The sequence below is a fragment of the Pteropus alecto genome, unplaced genomic scaffold, assembly GCF_000325575.1.
Source record: "Pteropus alecto unplaced genomic scaffold, ASM32557v1 scaffold205, whole genome shotgun sequence".
Classification (NCBI taxonomy): Eukaryota; Metazoa; Chordata; class Mammalia; order Chiroptera; family Pteropodidae; genus Pteropus; species Pteropus alecto.
The window spans coordinates 1,273,296-1,289,565 of record NW_006436672.1 but is presented as its reverse complement, the minus strand read 5'-3'; the positions used below and the strand labels follow the sequence as shown (position 1 = coordinate 1,289,565).

At 33.7% G+C, this 16,270-nt stretch overlaps 1 protein-coding gene across 1 annotated transcript in view; it reads left to right on the top strand.

The window, feature by feature from the left end:
• The window catches only part of WDR11 (WD repeat domain 11), a 54,024-nt gene that overhangs the window by 6,242 nt on the left and 31,512 nt on the right, over window positions 1-16,270 (top strand). Inside the window, exons 4-12 of the mRNA XM_006913510.3 lie at window positions 4-28; window positions 983-1,156; window positions 2,595-2,781; window positions 4,865-5,030; window positions 5,453-5,567; window positions 6,420-6,615; window positions 6,890-6,993; window positions 9,543-9,719; window positions 12,180-12,264. Coding sequence (XP_006913572.1) covers window positions 4-28; window positions 983-1,156; window positions 2,595-2,781; window positions 4,865-5,030; window positions 5,453-5,567; window positions 6,420-6,615; window positions 6,890-6,993; window positions 9,543-9,719; window positions 12,180-12,264 — 1,229 coding nt within the window. The remainder of the gene's footprint in view (window positions 1-3; window positions 29-982; window positions 1,157-2,594; window positions 2,782-4,864; window positions 5,031-5,452; window positions 5,568-6,419; window positions 6,616-6,889; window positions 6,994-9,542; window positions 9,720-12,179; window positions 12,265-16,270) is intronic.

Sequence of the window (16,270 nt, the reverse complement as noted above, 5' to 3'; positions counted from 1 at the left end):
ATCCAAGAACATACCAAACCCATTCAGGGTGAGGAAAGTGTGCTCTGCTAACGTTTATATTAATATACTTACTCTGAGAGTATTTTCTTTTTCCATTCATTTAATTTCATCACTTCCCAGTTAACTTTGAATTGTGTTTAGCCTGTTTTACTGATCTGAATCTAGTTTTTTTTTATCCTTATTAGTACATTTTTAGGCATGTTTCCTCAAATCTCAGCTGATTTGAGCTTTGGTAAAATGCATTAATTTCAGCATCAGCCTCAAACAAACATAATGAGAAAAATCAAGCTGTTTAAACAGTCTTGCAGTCTAAGCTATAGTATGAGTAAACTTGGCTGAACGCTGTTTTGTGTTAGCCCTAGGGCATGCTTTCCATTAATAGAGATGATCAAATTTTTATTCTTATTCTTATATAGATCATTTGTTTGCTTGTTCATGTTATTGACCTAAAACCAATACAGTATTCTTCAGACTCAACGCTTTGACTGACTGTTTTGACTGAGTTTTTAAATGGCTTTTTAAAAAATATTTATTGAATACTTAATTATGTACTAGGTACTGAACTAGATCTTTATCCTGTTTACCGTTGTGGGAAAAAACCCATGGAATCCTGCAAAGTCACATTAAGTAATTCCACAAAGGCATTAGGCGAGTGTGACATTAGTGATCATGGCTAGGCAGTCTTTGACGTGAAGTTTTAAGTAATGATTACTGCCAATTGCCTTGTATTTTCTTCGAAGTAATATTTCAGATTACTTGAAAATTTTGACCTTGAGATCCTAAAGTTCATACAACTCATTTTTATATAAAATTAGCTTATCATCTGAAATCTTGACACATATACACATTTATGCAACCTTGGGGCGAGAGAGGGAGTTAAGATTAAGAATTATGTAAAAAACAAACTAAATATCAAGGACATGATAACTGAGTGTGTTGAAGTGGATGGCTTCTGAATTTTGCCTCTATGTGGTCTCTACAGATGTTCAGTGGTTATGGAGTCAAGATGCTTCTCGAGATTTACTGCTTGCCATCCACCCACCAAATTACATCGTGCTCTGGAATGCGGACACTGGCACCAAACTGTGGAAGAAGAGCTATGCAGATAACATCCTCTCTTTTTCTTTCGATCCTTTTGATCCCTCGCATTTAACTTGTGAGTAATAGTTTCTTGTGGAAACTGAGTTGAGGTATTTATCATATTGTTAATGCCATATACGTGAGATACCCACACACACATCATACATCTGTAATGTTAAAACAGTTGAGCAAAGTGGAGAAGCACATCCCTGAGCTCCTAATACAGCTCCTGCAGTTCCTAATACAGATGCTAAATCATAACCCGTAGCGTTCGTAAGGATTTTGATAGAAGTTTAAATCAGCGGACTTAGACCTTCACTGTGTTGAATTGGTGAATAGAATCCGATTAGCCAGAGAGTTGCTGTGCTATTCCAATTCATATTAAATTTGTTTTTCTGGAACATTTAAAGAACTTGAGTTAATGGCTTCATTTAGTCTGTGGCCAAATTCATTTTTTTTTAGTTCTAATTCATGCCATGTGTTTTGAGTGCGTAAACAGATGCACGTAAGAAACAGAATAAGCCCAAGGGAATTTTTTCTTTCAGAAGTTGTTTTTGCCAGTGTGCTCTTCATGTTTTACTGAGCTACGGATCTAAAAATTAGATTTATTTTTAGACAGATATTTTTATGACTAAATTGTTTAGAAAATATTTTTCTAAGAAATAAATATCCAACAGACATTTCTTGAACTATTAACTATATGTCAGGTACATTCTGGAACTTACAACAAGGTTCTGTGAACCAGGACAAAGATTCCTGCCTTCATCAAGTACGCATTCTAGTGAGAGGGTGTCATATCCTAAAGTCTGAACATAGTGAATTAATAAATTCTAGGATATTAAGAGGTCATAATGGTATAAAAAGATAAAACAGGATAAAGGGAATGGAGAAGAATGAGGGGATGAGGGTGGGCAGGTTGTATTGCATAGCAGGCTGCTGGTGGCACTCTACTTTTACACTAGATATAAAGAGAAAAAGAATACTTTTTATACTTCCTAAGGTTCAATCGATGCTCAAGAAGAAAAAAGAAATATTTTTAGACTGGCTCATGATGATAAAAAATTTATATCATCAAATCATATATTTGAACTTAATGAAATGAGATATGCAGAGCACCTTATATATGATTTTTTTTCCCCTTCCGTAAATTTTATATTTAGAAAAGTATTTGGATTTTTGAGTTAAGGGATATAACGAAGAAACATATTTAATGAAAGTCTGTGCACTGAATTACTTGGAAGAACAAACATTTGTTTTTTCTGCCAGTGACTTTCTGGTATCTTTTTAATATAAAACATTAATTTAGAATGCTGAGCTTGGAGTCCTGTGATGAATTGTAATGGACCACCTGTTTCACTTCAACCTGGAGAATGTTCCCGTTATGTTAGGACTGCATAACAGTGCCAGCTCTATATTATTAAAGTTATCATTACCTTGCTCTCAAAACTGTTTTGGAAAAAAACTGTGCTAAACCTGATTAAACTTTAATCAGCGTTTGGCTTCTCTCCATATAGTACTCACCAGTGAGGGTATCGTGTTCATCTCAGACTTCTCTCCGGCCAAGCCTCCCTCAGGCCCTGGGAAAAAAGTTTACATATCCAGCCCACACTCTAGCCCAGCTCATAACAAGTTGGCTGCAGCCACAGGGGCTAAGAAGGCTCTTAATAAAGTAAAAATCTTAATCACTCAAGAGAAACCTAGGTAAGTTACAAGTGTAAAACTGTAACACTAACAACGTTCATCTGTTTGTCATCAGTTCTCGAAAAAATCGTTTTTGAAGATGCGCTAAGATTCATATTCTTCATCTCGCCTTTTCTCGTTCTCACTTGAATTTTCTTGTCTCCTCCTTCAGAGATTTAGCATTTAACATGTCTCTCTTGTTTCCACGAATTGCGTTAAACTCCCTCCACTGTTTTTTATAAATTAAAAGTTTTAATTTCCGATTTTTACTTTCTGAAATATAGGATGAACATTCTAACGTGTGGCTATTGAATACATTAAAAATTTGGAGACAAAATCTGGATTTTCATTTTAAATACATTTTCCTGAGTTAAATGCTCTGCAATCTCTTTAGCCGTAAAATATGGGCGTTTTTCTTACACATGTAGAGATGTTTCTCATCCTGGTTAAGGGCCAGGGGAAATTGTAGCTATGTGACTCAGAGAATTCTTTAATCTTGCTCACATTTCACTCTCCCAATCTCTAAAGTAATGTTTTAAAGGATTTCATGGGTTGTTGTAAGAATTAATAGATACAGTAACTAAAGTACTTAACATAGTGGCTAATACTTAGTAAGCATTCATTGGGTAAATACTAGCTATTGTTGTTTATATCATAAATTGCACTTGAATAAAGTTTTACTTTAACTAAGTTTGTGTATTAGACATAGATTTATTTTTCCTAGAGCAATAATTTCCATATTTTTATTGCTTTGGCAGAATTTTTGGCATTCATTTTAAAAGAACCTTTATTTTTAATAGACTGAGATTATTCTATCTAGACTCTGTGGGTAATTACCTGAAAAATATATGGTAAAATACAGATTGCTCTACAAATACATTCTGAATTTATATGTAAATTTTTTTTATATATTAAACCGTTGGCTGGTTAAGTTCACTAATTTATGTCCCATTCTATGCTGAAATAATTTAAGATTACTCCTTACATATCTTCAGAGAAGTTTCTATTCATTTTTTATTCTGTCTCATAAATAAATAACTATTTTGTAGTCTGTATAGTTTCATAAATTACGATTTATGTATGCTACATTTCTCTCATATGAGTCATGTTCATCTTGAGTTTTGGGGAAATGAATTATTAATTCCTTCAACTGGAACTATTCACGGTGCTTTCACATACATTATGACATATGATCTTACTACCAACTTGGGTAGTAGTACTATTCCCATTTTATAAATGAGGAAACTGAGTCCCACATTATTTTAAATATGTTTCTCAATTCATTGAGCCAGGAAATGGTAGAACCAGGATTTTAATTCAATCCATATCCTTCTCTCTAGTCCTCTAATCTAACTTTATTTTAAATTTCAAAACCTTTTAATAAAATTGGTGTGTTAAAAAAATACATGATTGTATGTCTATTCCTATTGCAATATATTTAATATAAAAAGGTTGTGATTAAATATATGCAATAATCACAAATTGATTTTTGAGACTCTTGTCTTTTACAACCTCATATAGTTTTATATATTTTGTTTGCACAGAAGAAAATGCTGTGATAAGCGAATAAAATACCCTACTTAAAAAAAAAAGATTTAAGATTAAAAGTAACTGAAAGAATAGTAGAGGAAGTGACTTGCCCAAGGCGATACAGATAGTCCATTGAATCCTCATCCAGTGGCCCCAATCACCCTAAATGTTTTTGTTTTAATCCTGAGTCTTGATTTCAGCAATCTGTTTTGTACTTCTAGTTGCAAAATAAAAATAAAGCTGTCTTATAAATGTCAGTGTAGTATTGTAACTTGCCATCTTATATCATAGACTTTTATTTTACTACTTTAAAAATTCAAAAATTTAGAAATACATCTCCGTTCAGCCTATACAATATCATTGTCATCGGTTGTATAGTTTGGATTTTGGCACGTAGTAGAGGTCCAAGTTTTAGATATTAGCTCCTGTTGGTCATTTTAAGAAATGATGACATATTCTCATTGACAGTTATTATGTGGAAGGTACAAAATTTAGTCCATTAATAAGCTTTTCTGTAGGAAGAAAGTCTTTGTCTCATTTCTCAATATCTGAAGTAAATGTATACTTTTTTCAGTGCTGAATTTATGACCCTCAATGATTGCCTTCAGTTGGCATATCTGCCTTCCAAAAGGAATCACATGTTGTTACTCTATCCTCGGGAGATTTTAATCCTTGACCTTGAGGTGAATCAAACAGTGGGTGTGATTGCAATAGAACGAACAGGAGTTCCATTTCTGCAGGTATCTGCAATTTATGAATTACATACTTAAAAGTTGATTGTGAATGTTATATAGAGAAAAACTGTAATCTCACAAAAGTCCTTAGTTTGATTTTCTTCTTTCTATTGATTTAAAGATAAACAGTGTTATTTTACTTTCTTTATTTTTCTGCACTTTTGATTGGTTTGATTTACTCTAGAAATTCTTCTGACCGATATGGAGATATTTACTGAATTATTAAAGTTACGTGGATAAAGACAAATCATGTAATCATAAAGAAATAGATCTTTTAAATGGTCGTTTAGTTTTAAAGCTTAGGATTTATGTGGTATATTTTTGTTTTTTGTTTTTTGCCCATATTCTCTAAAGATGAACTTATGAATTTCACAGTATATACTATAATCAGTTGTGTTTTTAAAAATAAGTAAATCATCTATTTAAAGGTAATACCCTGCTTCCAACGTGATGGTTTATTTTGCCTACATGAAAATGGTTGTATAACTTTACGTGTTCGAAGATCTTACAGTAGTATTTTCACTACTTCAAGTGAGGACCCAGGTAAGTTTATATCTCACAATAATATCAATTATATTTTTCTTCAGAATTATTTTATAAAACTTCATGTGGTAAATACCAGCCAAATCATAGAGGTAATGCTAATCTTGGCCTTGAGAAGGTAGAATATGGTTGTAATAGGGATCATAAAGCACAAGCCCAAGACTAATCTTTTGGTGTTATAATAGTATACCTCTTATGTACAGCAGAGAAAGGAATATTTTTAATTCCTTGATTGTTTCCATGAGCCAGTAGATGTTATCTTTTACGAATTTTTCTTCAGCACAAGTCCAACCTTACGTGTACATTTATTATTATATCCCCTTAGCTTTTCCTCTGCTTTAGGAATTTTCATTATGAAGTGACATAGGTTAATAAGTCTTCAGGTCATTCAGTTGTCAGTTTGAGTCTTATCCTGGAGAATAAAAATAATGTTTTGTGAAATAATGAACTATGAAAAGGGAAAAATGACTTTTACATCTTTTGTAAAGTACATTATTTTCAGGCTTATTTAGATTTACTATAAATTATGATGGTCTGTAGTGCACTATTATTTAATCATTACTGTTGATCATTTTTCAAAGCATTTTCTTTATTTTAAAAATATTTAAAAATAAGCTATTTTGATTATAGTTGTTATCTTGGAAATTAAACTTGGCATAGACTGTAATCAAGGTAATTATATTCTGAAGAAATTAGTAATAACTATAAAAAAGAAAGCCATTCTTGACAAACTTTGCATTAGCAAAGGAATGATTTCCTTTTTAATTGAGGTTTATTTAAATTAAAACAAATACTAGCGATATTGATATGGTTGCTTTCTGATATTTAAAAGAAAACAATACTATTGTTAAGATCCAGATCCTGTCCAGGAGCTTACCTATGATTTACGAAGCCAGTGTGATGCAATCAGGGTGACAAAAACTGTCCGCCCCTTCAGTATGGTGTGTTGTCCCGTCAATGAGAACGCGGCTGCCCTCGTGGTGAGCGATGGAAGGGTCATGGTATGGGAACTGAAGTCTGCAGTTTGTAATCGAAATTCACGGAACAGGTAGATAAATCAGTGGGATCATGTTTTCTGTTTCCTCTTTTTTTTTTTTTTAAACTTACTAGAATCATATAAAAATAGCAGGGACTTTTTCTAAAATTATTTTTAAAGTGATAAGACTTTAGATTTTTTGGCAATTATGTAAACCTACTAGAAATATTTTACCTATGGGTAAGAAAAATAGGTGGAATGCCGTGATCTGAAATTTGTTGTTAGTTACTAACATGTAATCCAGGTTTTAAATATGCAAAAACCATCTAATTATTATGTCTTGCAGTAGTTCTGGTGTGTCACCTTTATATTCACCAGTGTCTTTCTGTGGAATTCCTGTAGGAGTGCTACAGAATAAACTCCCAGACCTCTCCTTAGATAACATGATTGGTAAGTTTTTGTTTTTTCTCTACCTTTCATATTAGGTATTCATTTTTATAGGCAAAATTAATAGCACTGATTTGTAATTATTATAAAGTTAGAGTTAATACTTGAGAAAACTAAAATGCGCCTTGTACTTTCTAGATGTGCAATAAATATTTATTGAAAGAATAATAAAGTGAGCAGTATTAGAAAAAATTATTTTAACATTTTGACATACATTTTCTTGATTACAAATTGAGACTCTTACTTTGAACAAATGTTTATTTGTGGATAAAATATTGCTTCCAAATTATTTGATTATTATATATATTAAAGGCAGAAAGATGATTTGTGATTTCAAATATTATACAACTAGAAATTGTAAATATTCAAGCAATTTTGATGTCTAATTATTTTAAAATCATGGCTGTCGTTTATAAAGGCTTTTCTATATCATTATTTGTTCTTCTACAATGTAATTGAAAAACCAGTATTATTTAGTAGGTTGTTTTGTTTAAATGCTAGAAAGGTGGTATGCTAGAAAGATCATTACCTTATTAATCTTCTTAATCAGAGATGACATTTATTGGATGCGTAATACTGTTAAGTGCTATGCTGAATGCTCTGTGTATTACCTCAAACAGCCCTGCAGAGGAGGTAATATTATTTCCATTTTTCTGTATGTGGGAACTGAGACCCAGAGAGATTTAAAAACTTGCTCAAAGCTGCACAGCCAGTAAACAGAAGAGCCAGAATGTGAACTCGCCCTGGTCTGGAGCTGGTTCCTTGGCCATTACCCCCAGCTCTGGCTGCTCCAGTGTGATTTTAGGCAAGAGCTTTCTAGACCTTGATCTTCTCATGATTCCTGTAATTTGTAAAATCCTTTTGCTCACTGACACTAACTTTTGTATTTAAAATTTTTTTTCTTTACCTTCTAGATATAACTCCGTATGAAGAAGTTTAGACATATGCTTATTTTGCAAAATGAATTTCATCAGTAACACAATTTTCTGGTTAATTGACCTTGTTTGTACTTAGTATAAAATATTAAATTGAAAAGAATTATAAACACACATACACAGAACTAATCAGTAATATAAAAGAGGTTGAAATTTTATGCTGTTTAGGTATCTGAGTGATATAAATTAAATTTTTTAGGAGACTAAAGGATATAGAGTATATAACAGTTCTTGACAATGTAGTTGATTTATAAGTATTAAATAAAGATTGGTTACTTGAAAACATTTTAATTAAAACTTTTAATTAAACTTTTAATTTGAAATTCACTATATACTTAGTGATAATTGAAAGCAATTCAGTTAAATACAGAGGCCTAATTTATATTCCTTGGGTAAAGGCTGCTGCTTATTAAGGCCTAATCTGCCTACCTTATGAATTGCCTCTGGAAGATGCCTGAAGAAAAATATGACAATTCTCAGGAGTCAACACCAGGCTACTGAGGGTGGGTACACACGGTACCTATCTGTTGAATTTCCCATTCCTTTAGACCCCATTTTTTGTTACCAAAAGTTAATATTGACTGTGTGGCTAATTCTAAAGGATCTTTTTTTTTTTTTTTTTTTTTGCATTAAATTGATGACCATTTTTTCCTGTATATCTTATGGATTTTAAAATAACATTATTATTAAAACACCTTTATAGCCTCAAAAGATTATATTCAATCACCCACTCCTATCACCCACTCCTAGTAATTATTTACATTTTTCCCTTTCACAGTATATGTGTTTGTATGTGTGTATATGTATATACGCTCACATGTTCTTTATTATGTATTTTTGACAACTTAATCCCAGTAGTCAATAGTGGCTTACAGGAAGAAAATATGTATACCCTTTTTAGTAAACGGTCTTGGTTTTGTTGTACTCTTCATATTAATATTTTGTCAGAGTGGTTTTTATTGGAGTCATCTTTTTAGCTTGAGACTTGATAACCTAAGTACAAATGCTATATCTGAAAATAATGTCATTAAATACTTAACTCTCAACAGTTGCAGTTTATATGTAATAATATTAATTAATTTTTATATTTATTTTACATATTTTTATATAAAGTAATTGTGAAGCTTAAATTTTGTAATTTCATAGACACGTTAAGTTTCTTGTTAGAAATCTAAATGAGTTCTTTGAACCTGTTGTTTGCGATTACAAAGGGCATCAATTGAAAGTGACTCTTTAAAAAGGCAATAAGTAGGGACTGCGCTGCAGCCTCCCACTCCTCAGAAACTGCCCTTCAAATCTAGTTGCCTTGATTTGTCTTTGGTGCCCTAATTCCAGGAACTTTGGCTGACACAGTGTTTCTTAGGAGACAAAGGTCCCCAAATTCTGGATGGCAGTACTCTAGAATAATCTATTTTTTGAGATGTCAGTGCAGTTTAGGTCCTATAGCTAAGTGCAGAGCCCTTGCATAGCCAAAGCCCCTGGAGTGGCATGCGGCACCTTCTGGACTGGAGGATGCTCTTCTTGGTCTGAAGAGTGTTTCCCCTGGAAAGTTTTTTGAGATTTTTAAGATCGGTACACGTTATAATTAACATATTGGTATTTTTAATTACAAATCAGGGCAAAGCGCAATTGCTGGGGAAGAACATCCCAAAGGTGCCATTCTGCAGGAAGTGCACCTCAAATTCCTGCTAACAGGACTGCTTTCAGGCCTGCCTTCACCGCAGTTTACGGTCCGTATGTGTCCGCCGTTGACCACCAAAAACATCAAGATGTATCAGCCACTGCTTGCTGTTGGTGAGTATAGACCTGTTCTTTTCTTAATTCTTTATGCATGTTTTATAAGACATTTAAGTTTGCTGGTTACTAGAAAATCCTTTCTCTTTGAAGCTAAGTGAAATCATGTAAACACTCATCTTAAAATGTTTTTCTTCTTTTTTTTTCTGCTTTAAATCCACTCATCTTTTTATTTATTTATTCTTAACCACAATCATAATTCATCCACCTGACACTGACTGATAGAGACCCTGACACTACGGGTACCTTTTTGGTAAGGAGGGTAGTCCTTGTGTGATGCTGAATTGGACTCCTTGAGTTTTCTTGGACCACCCCAAGCTCTTTCTGTGCATGTCATTTTGTTAACTGATAAATAGTCATAGTTGGTATTTTAATAACAGCAGTGTTCTTCCTTTGCTAGGAATTGTTTATTAAAATTTGTTTAAGGTATCTATAGTCTCTATAAACTAATATTTGCCTCTTGGAATTGCATAATTTTATATTGTAGATTCAAAAATTGGTGTGAGTTTGCACTTGCTGTCACATTAATTTCATAGTAATGTGAGTAACCTAATTTCTTGTATAGAAGAAAGCAAATTTTAATTTGCTATTAAGTATATAAGGTTAAAATGCATTTGTCTAAAATTTCAAAAAATAATATCTGTTTGCAATTGCCAGCATTTTTTTAAAGATGCTATTTGTTGGCTTCTGGCTTTCTCCCCAGGAATATAAAAACGTGATTTGTGATTTTTTTTTTTTCTTTCTAAAATGAAAACCTGACCACATTTATTTGTTGCTAGTATGTCTCAATTTAGCTTAATGGTTGATTTGTGAGTACCAAACGTTCATTTGAATATTACTATTTGGCACTATTATTTTTTCCCATTTTATTCATTACTGTCTTCTGAAAGTGATTTGAATTTTAAGGTTCAATAACCTGTGTGTACATATGTCCAGATTTATATAAATGCAGATTAATGTTTAATTTTAGCTTCAGCAACTACTGATTCATATTAAATCTCTTATAGAGACTTTAATTAGGATTTGTCAATGTACAGTGTATGTACAATGTCAATATGCCTCATTTGTTAGTTAGGATTTTGTCAATTTCTTAGAGAAAATTACTTCTTGGGATAGCTAGATAATAGCAAATTCAGGGTCTGAGATTTCTATAGTAGAATAAGCTATATTATACTGGTATATAGTGAATATCAAGTCACTTATTGAATTTAATATAATAAAGTAAAATCAAAAAATACAAATGCCTAAGCTTTTGCAGAGTCACCAAGGAAGATAAGCAGAGTTCAGTTGTCAAATCACCTCTCCTTATGGCGCCTCTGTAGTATCAGATCATAGGTTCATATCATCAAAATTGCAGAATGTAGAAGTCATTTGATTATTATGAGGATCTGTTAACTGAAAGTTTTCATAATTCTTTAGATATTACTGTGGAATTGATGATAAATATAAACAAGTATAATACTGTTTTTTTTTCTAGAATAGTTTTACAAAACATTTCTGAAGCTTTATTTAGCAAATATGCTAAAAATTGGAATTTGCCTACCATTTTTACTTCTGTTATTACTATCATTAAATTTATTATTATTTCTACATTCTCATGCTTTTTGTGAATTAATTTTTTTAAATCAGGTACAGTGAGAAAGTGATTGACCAATTATACTATGTACTTTTCTTACTTAATAAAAACATTTTAAGGACTGAAACATTACTTTCTTAAGTATGGCCATGTCTCTTCTGAGATAATGAAAAGCTTTAGACAAAATAACAACTACAAACCATAATTATAGTAATAACAGAAATAGTAATAATCATATACTGCATGTCAGGCACTACGTGTTTTACATATGTCTTCTCCAGCACACTTGATCTCCAATGAATGGGTTTTCTATTATACCCTTGTTAAAGGGATAAAAACACAGCCTTCGAGTGGGAAAGTAAGTTGTAAGAGTCAGGCAGAGCCAGGGCTTGAAACTCGGGCTTCTTTGTGCAAAATCCACAGTTAACCATCATACTCCACCACCTCTTTGTAATTTACTTAATATAAAAACCAAAACCAAAACAAAATCTTTGTAAAGAAAAATAGAAAAATCTGGTTAATGAGTTCTGCTAGGTTGCCTTTTTGAAGACTCGCTATAATGAACATTCCAAATTTCAAAAACTATAAACTTCCATGTGTAAAAAAGCGGAGGAAAGTGCTTCTTCAAATTTTATGTGTATTGAATTAGGTTTTGTAGTCTTTCTGTTAAAGTCCTTGATTTAAGCAATATTTTAAAGCACAGGAGATTAGGCCCATTTTGACCAGAGGAGAGGCATAGAAATTCAGTCTTTTTTAACACGTAGCTTTGGTCCCTTTTTATGAAAGATGCATGTTGTAAAATTATTAAAATCTTGAGAAGAGACTTGTTGGAAAGATCTGGAACTCCCCCTAGGTAATACTCTTCTATTATGTCAATTTGATAGGTACAGGTAACGGTTCTATCCTGGTATACCATCTCACCAATGGGCTGCTGTACAAGGAGTTGAGCGTCCACTCATGTGAAGTCAGGTGAGTATGTCATTGTGTCAGTGACATCGCAGACATACCGAGTACCAGAAAAGGTTCTCATAGACCTTCCTACACTGAATACTTCTGCAGTAGTGATTATTTGACTGAAAACTTAGGATAATAAATATTCATGTCCAACTAATGGCTATGCTAATCAAGGATGAGTACGTTTGCTTTTTATAAAGGACATTATGCAGTGGAGAATTTTTTCTTACTTACATTGCTGCATCTTAATTATTTCTCCTAAGGTCCAGGCTGTTTTCTTCCTGGAAATCACTGTTTTCTTGTTCAGTTTTATTTAGTTTTTCATATCTGTAAAGATTTCTTAGTAGGACTGCTCCTGAAAAATTTGAATAAAGTCAATTTAATTATTAATCTCATTTATGTCTTTGTTTAAGCACCATCAGAATAGGACCAACACTGTATAGCATTTGTTGTCTCATTTTTCAGAGGTGATCTGTTTTATGAGTGCTGCGTAGGCAGATTTGTGGGGGAGAGAGAAAATGACAGAAGAATCCCTCTTGCTTTCTATTTTAAAGTGCATACCTATCTGCTCCATGGCATTATTTTGTTAATCATATGGCTAGTTTTCTTTTTTGCCCTATCAAAGATGGATTGTGAAGCTATACACGTATAATATAATGTAATTAAGTTGCCAGGATTTTTTGATGATCTTTTAACAAAAGTGTAAGTCAGGCCATTTTCTGTTCTCTGTGCATTATTTAAGTATAGGCCTCAGGTATACGTTAAAATTCTTAGTGAACCCTTAAGCAACACATTATTCTGAGTAAGCGCATTTTCTGAATGGGGAAGGGTCAACCCCTCGAGTATCACAACTGCTGCTTGTGATGGAAGTTTCTGAAAATTTCCATTGCCTTATTCTTGTAGGCCCATTATTTTGTGGTCCAGCCTTGAACGACTGTTTATCGCACCTTATGCTGTGCCCTTCAGTGTCTTCCTAAGTACATTCACATGGAGTAATAATGTCTTCAGAAGTGTTAGGTTTTGGGAGTGCAGTGACACAGTTATCCGTTTGGACCCTCAGGCTGCACACCTTTCTGTTCTTCCAGGCTAGGCATCCCTGCTGCCACTGCTGATGCTGTCTCCTTTGCTTCCTGTCTACATTTCTTCTCTTGACATTTCCTTTCACTCTGGCCTTTTGTGTGTAGTGTTTCCGTTTATGGCTAACACCAACCAATCAAAACTCTCCATTTAATCAGTACTTGTTCTAAGAATTATGTTAAGTGTTAATACTTTGCATGCATCATTTCATTGAATCTCCACTACAGTTCCATGCGGTAGGCACTTTATTACTCCCAATTTATAGAAGAAGAAACTGAGTATTGTAGAGTAATCTGTGGAAAGTTAGATGGAACTGAGTTCTTATGGTGTGTGTGCTAGATCTCCAGCTAAAAAACACACATTTTGACACTAAGATAAAAATTTGACTGAGCCAGGGTCCATGCTAAGAGTTTCATACATGCTTCTGGAAAATCAAGCACATTTTCATTTTCTTCTAAACACTGAAATCTTTTAATAAAGACACAGTAGCTAGTTTATCAGTGAGATTTGTTTATTTTTTTAATAAGATTTTTTTATCCTGGCTCAGGTTGCATGACTTAACACATGATATAATAATATTTGTTATTGAGTAACACTGAAAGTATAAAGTGTTACTTGGGATACCAAATAACTAACAGACATGCTACTCAGACAGGCTGGTGTTGTAAATGATCACACAAATGTGTTCCATTTTTTCATACGAACTTTCCCTTTTAATTGCCATTTTGAAGATAACTCACTTTTTATATCCAGAGCTGGTACCCAAGAATATGATAAAATCCTGCTGTCTTTATATTTCAGTTAATGCAATTATAGTATTAAATTAAAAACCATTATGAAAATTTCACAAATGTGGTAACTTATTAGCAATAAACCCAATACATTCTATTCACATGCAAATTAGGGGCCAACTTTTAGAAAGTTGTTTTTCTGCCTTGTACTAAATGTGTTTTTTAAAACCACTTAATCTTAAGTGTTTGAATTTTATGCATATGCATGGCCAGGGACTGCCTAACTGCAGATGGTTGTGTCTCTGTGGTTTTTTAAAACCATGATGTTTTAACCAGTTATGCTTTAAAAGTAAGTACCGAGCATCTTCAGTATGCTTGCAAACAGACATCTTTGAAGCTTATAATCTATTGGAAGATACTTAGAAGTAAATGAAGTGGAGTGGTACATGTAGGTTTTCTTAGAGTATTAATTGGCTTAGATTATTAGTTTGTGTCTTTGAGCAGTAGACTAAATTTATAACAATATAGCCCAATACCATTTTCAATATCAAAAATTATTAGAACAGTAGTTTATATGGGTATCAGAACATTGTTGACCCAGTATTGCTTTGAGTAAATTGAGTGATTCTGGACAGTAAAATGATCTCTATTTTGTTTGTAAATTTGCAGAAGTTACTTTGATATAATTGTTGAACTTCAAGGCCTTTCCGGAAGCGTGTGCTCCCCTAGCTCCCGGCGTTGAAGAATAGCCTCTGTAGCAGCCCCAGCGGGGGTCAACAGGCCCAGCTTGGGGAAGCTATAGGAGTCAGAGCCCAAATACCCACCACTGATAAGGTCACAGTTGTTCAGTTGTTAGGAATCCTGCAAGGCAAACCTAGATCGAGTCAGAAAATGAGCTGCTCTATATTTGATAGAGCTCAGTGTATGGTTTAAACCTAAACAGTAGTTTTCTAATCCTGAGAGCACTGTGGTGTTCAGTTGTGTTTGACAAATTTTCATTCTTTTGAGAAATAATCCTCTCCTTAATCTACTTTGAGGTCCAACTAGATTTTAATTTTCTTATTATTTTTTTCAGTAGGTATTGGACATATATGCTGATGCTAGAATCTGCTCAAAGGCAGCATGCTCAGAATGTTGGGTGACAAATAAGCAGCGCCCCCATGTTCTGTTATATACTGAACACTGGGACATCTTCTAAACAGTGGGACCAGCACTTCTTGAATATGTATGGCCCTAATAAACATAAGGAGAAGCGCTGGTTTTTTCTCAAACTCATTTACTTAATCTAACGGAATTTACTGAGCGCTTCCCATCTGCCTGGCAAGGCATGACGTAGCGCCTCCTTTCACAGAGAGTACAGTCCACTGCAGTGTTTCTCTTTCTCGGCCAGCCACATTGTTTCCTCAGTTGATCAGGCTTTCAGGCAAAATCCTATTTGCCCTTCAGGGCTCAGCTTTAATAGCTGTCCGGGAACCACCCCTGCCTGGCCCTGAGACCAGATTCCATGTGACTCTTACAAGCTTCTGTTGAACTCTGCTAGGTCATAAGCTCCAGAAGGACAGTTAATTTACCTGTCTCATTCACAGCTGGATTTTCAGCACCTAGTATAGTTATTGGCATATACTGGGTACTTACAGACATATTTTTAAAAATAAGGAGCAGAGACTGGGAGGACTGGGATTCTTGGTGTCCAGAGATGGGGGCATCACTAGACAGGAGCTTAAGTAGCTCACACTGCCAGCAACGAGCTCGGAGAGTGTGTCTTAAAGTTCCTGTGGTTTTCTGGGTTTTTAAGGTCTGATTGAAGCTATCAGAGTTACAGAGAGAATGGAATACTTCTAAAATGATTCTTCTCTCCTTTTGTTCACCCTGAGTAGAAAACTTAATGAGTACTGTTACACGCTAGGGGAAAAGAAGAGAAACAAGAGACAAAGGTACCTTTCCAGTGAATAATTAACCAAATTATCCTGTATTCACTGTAGATGTGGTTTGAATTCAGTAAATGGGAGGCCTCATGAACAAGATAGGACTTGAATTAGATTTTGACATAGTAATACCAATAATGATGACAATTGCTAATACTTACAGTGTTTACTCTGTGCCAGGCCTTCTTTATGCACTCAGTGTTCTTATTTTTCACAACCAGTAAGACACAGAAACAAATGTGGAGATGCCAGCTAGAGCCAAGACTTGCACTCGAGAAGTATTGAAGA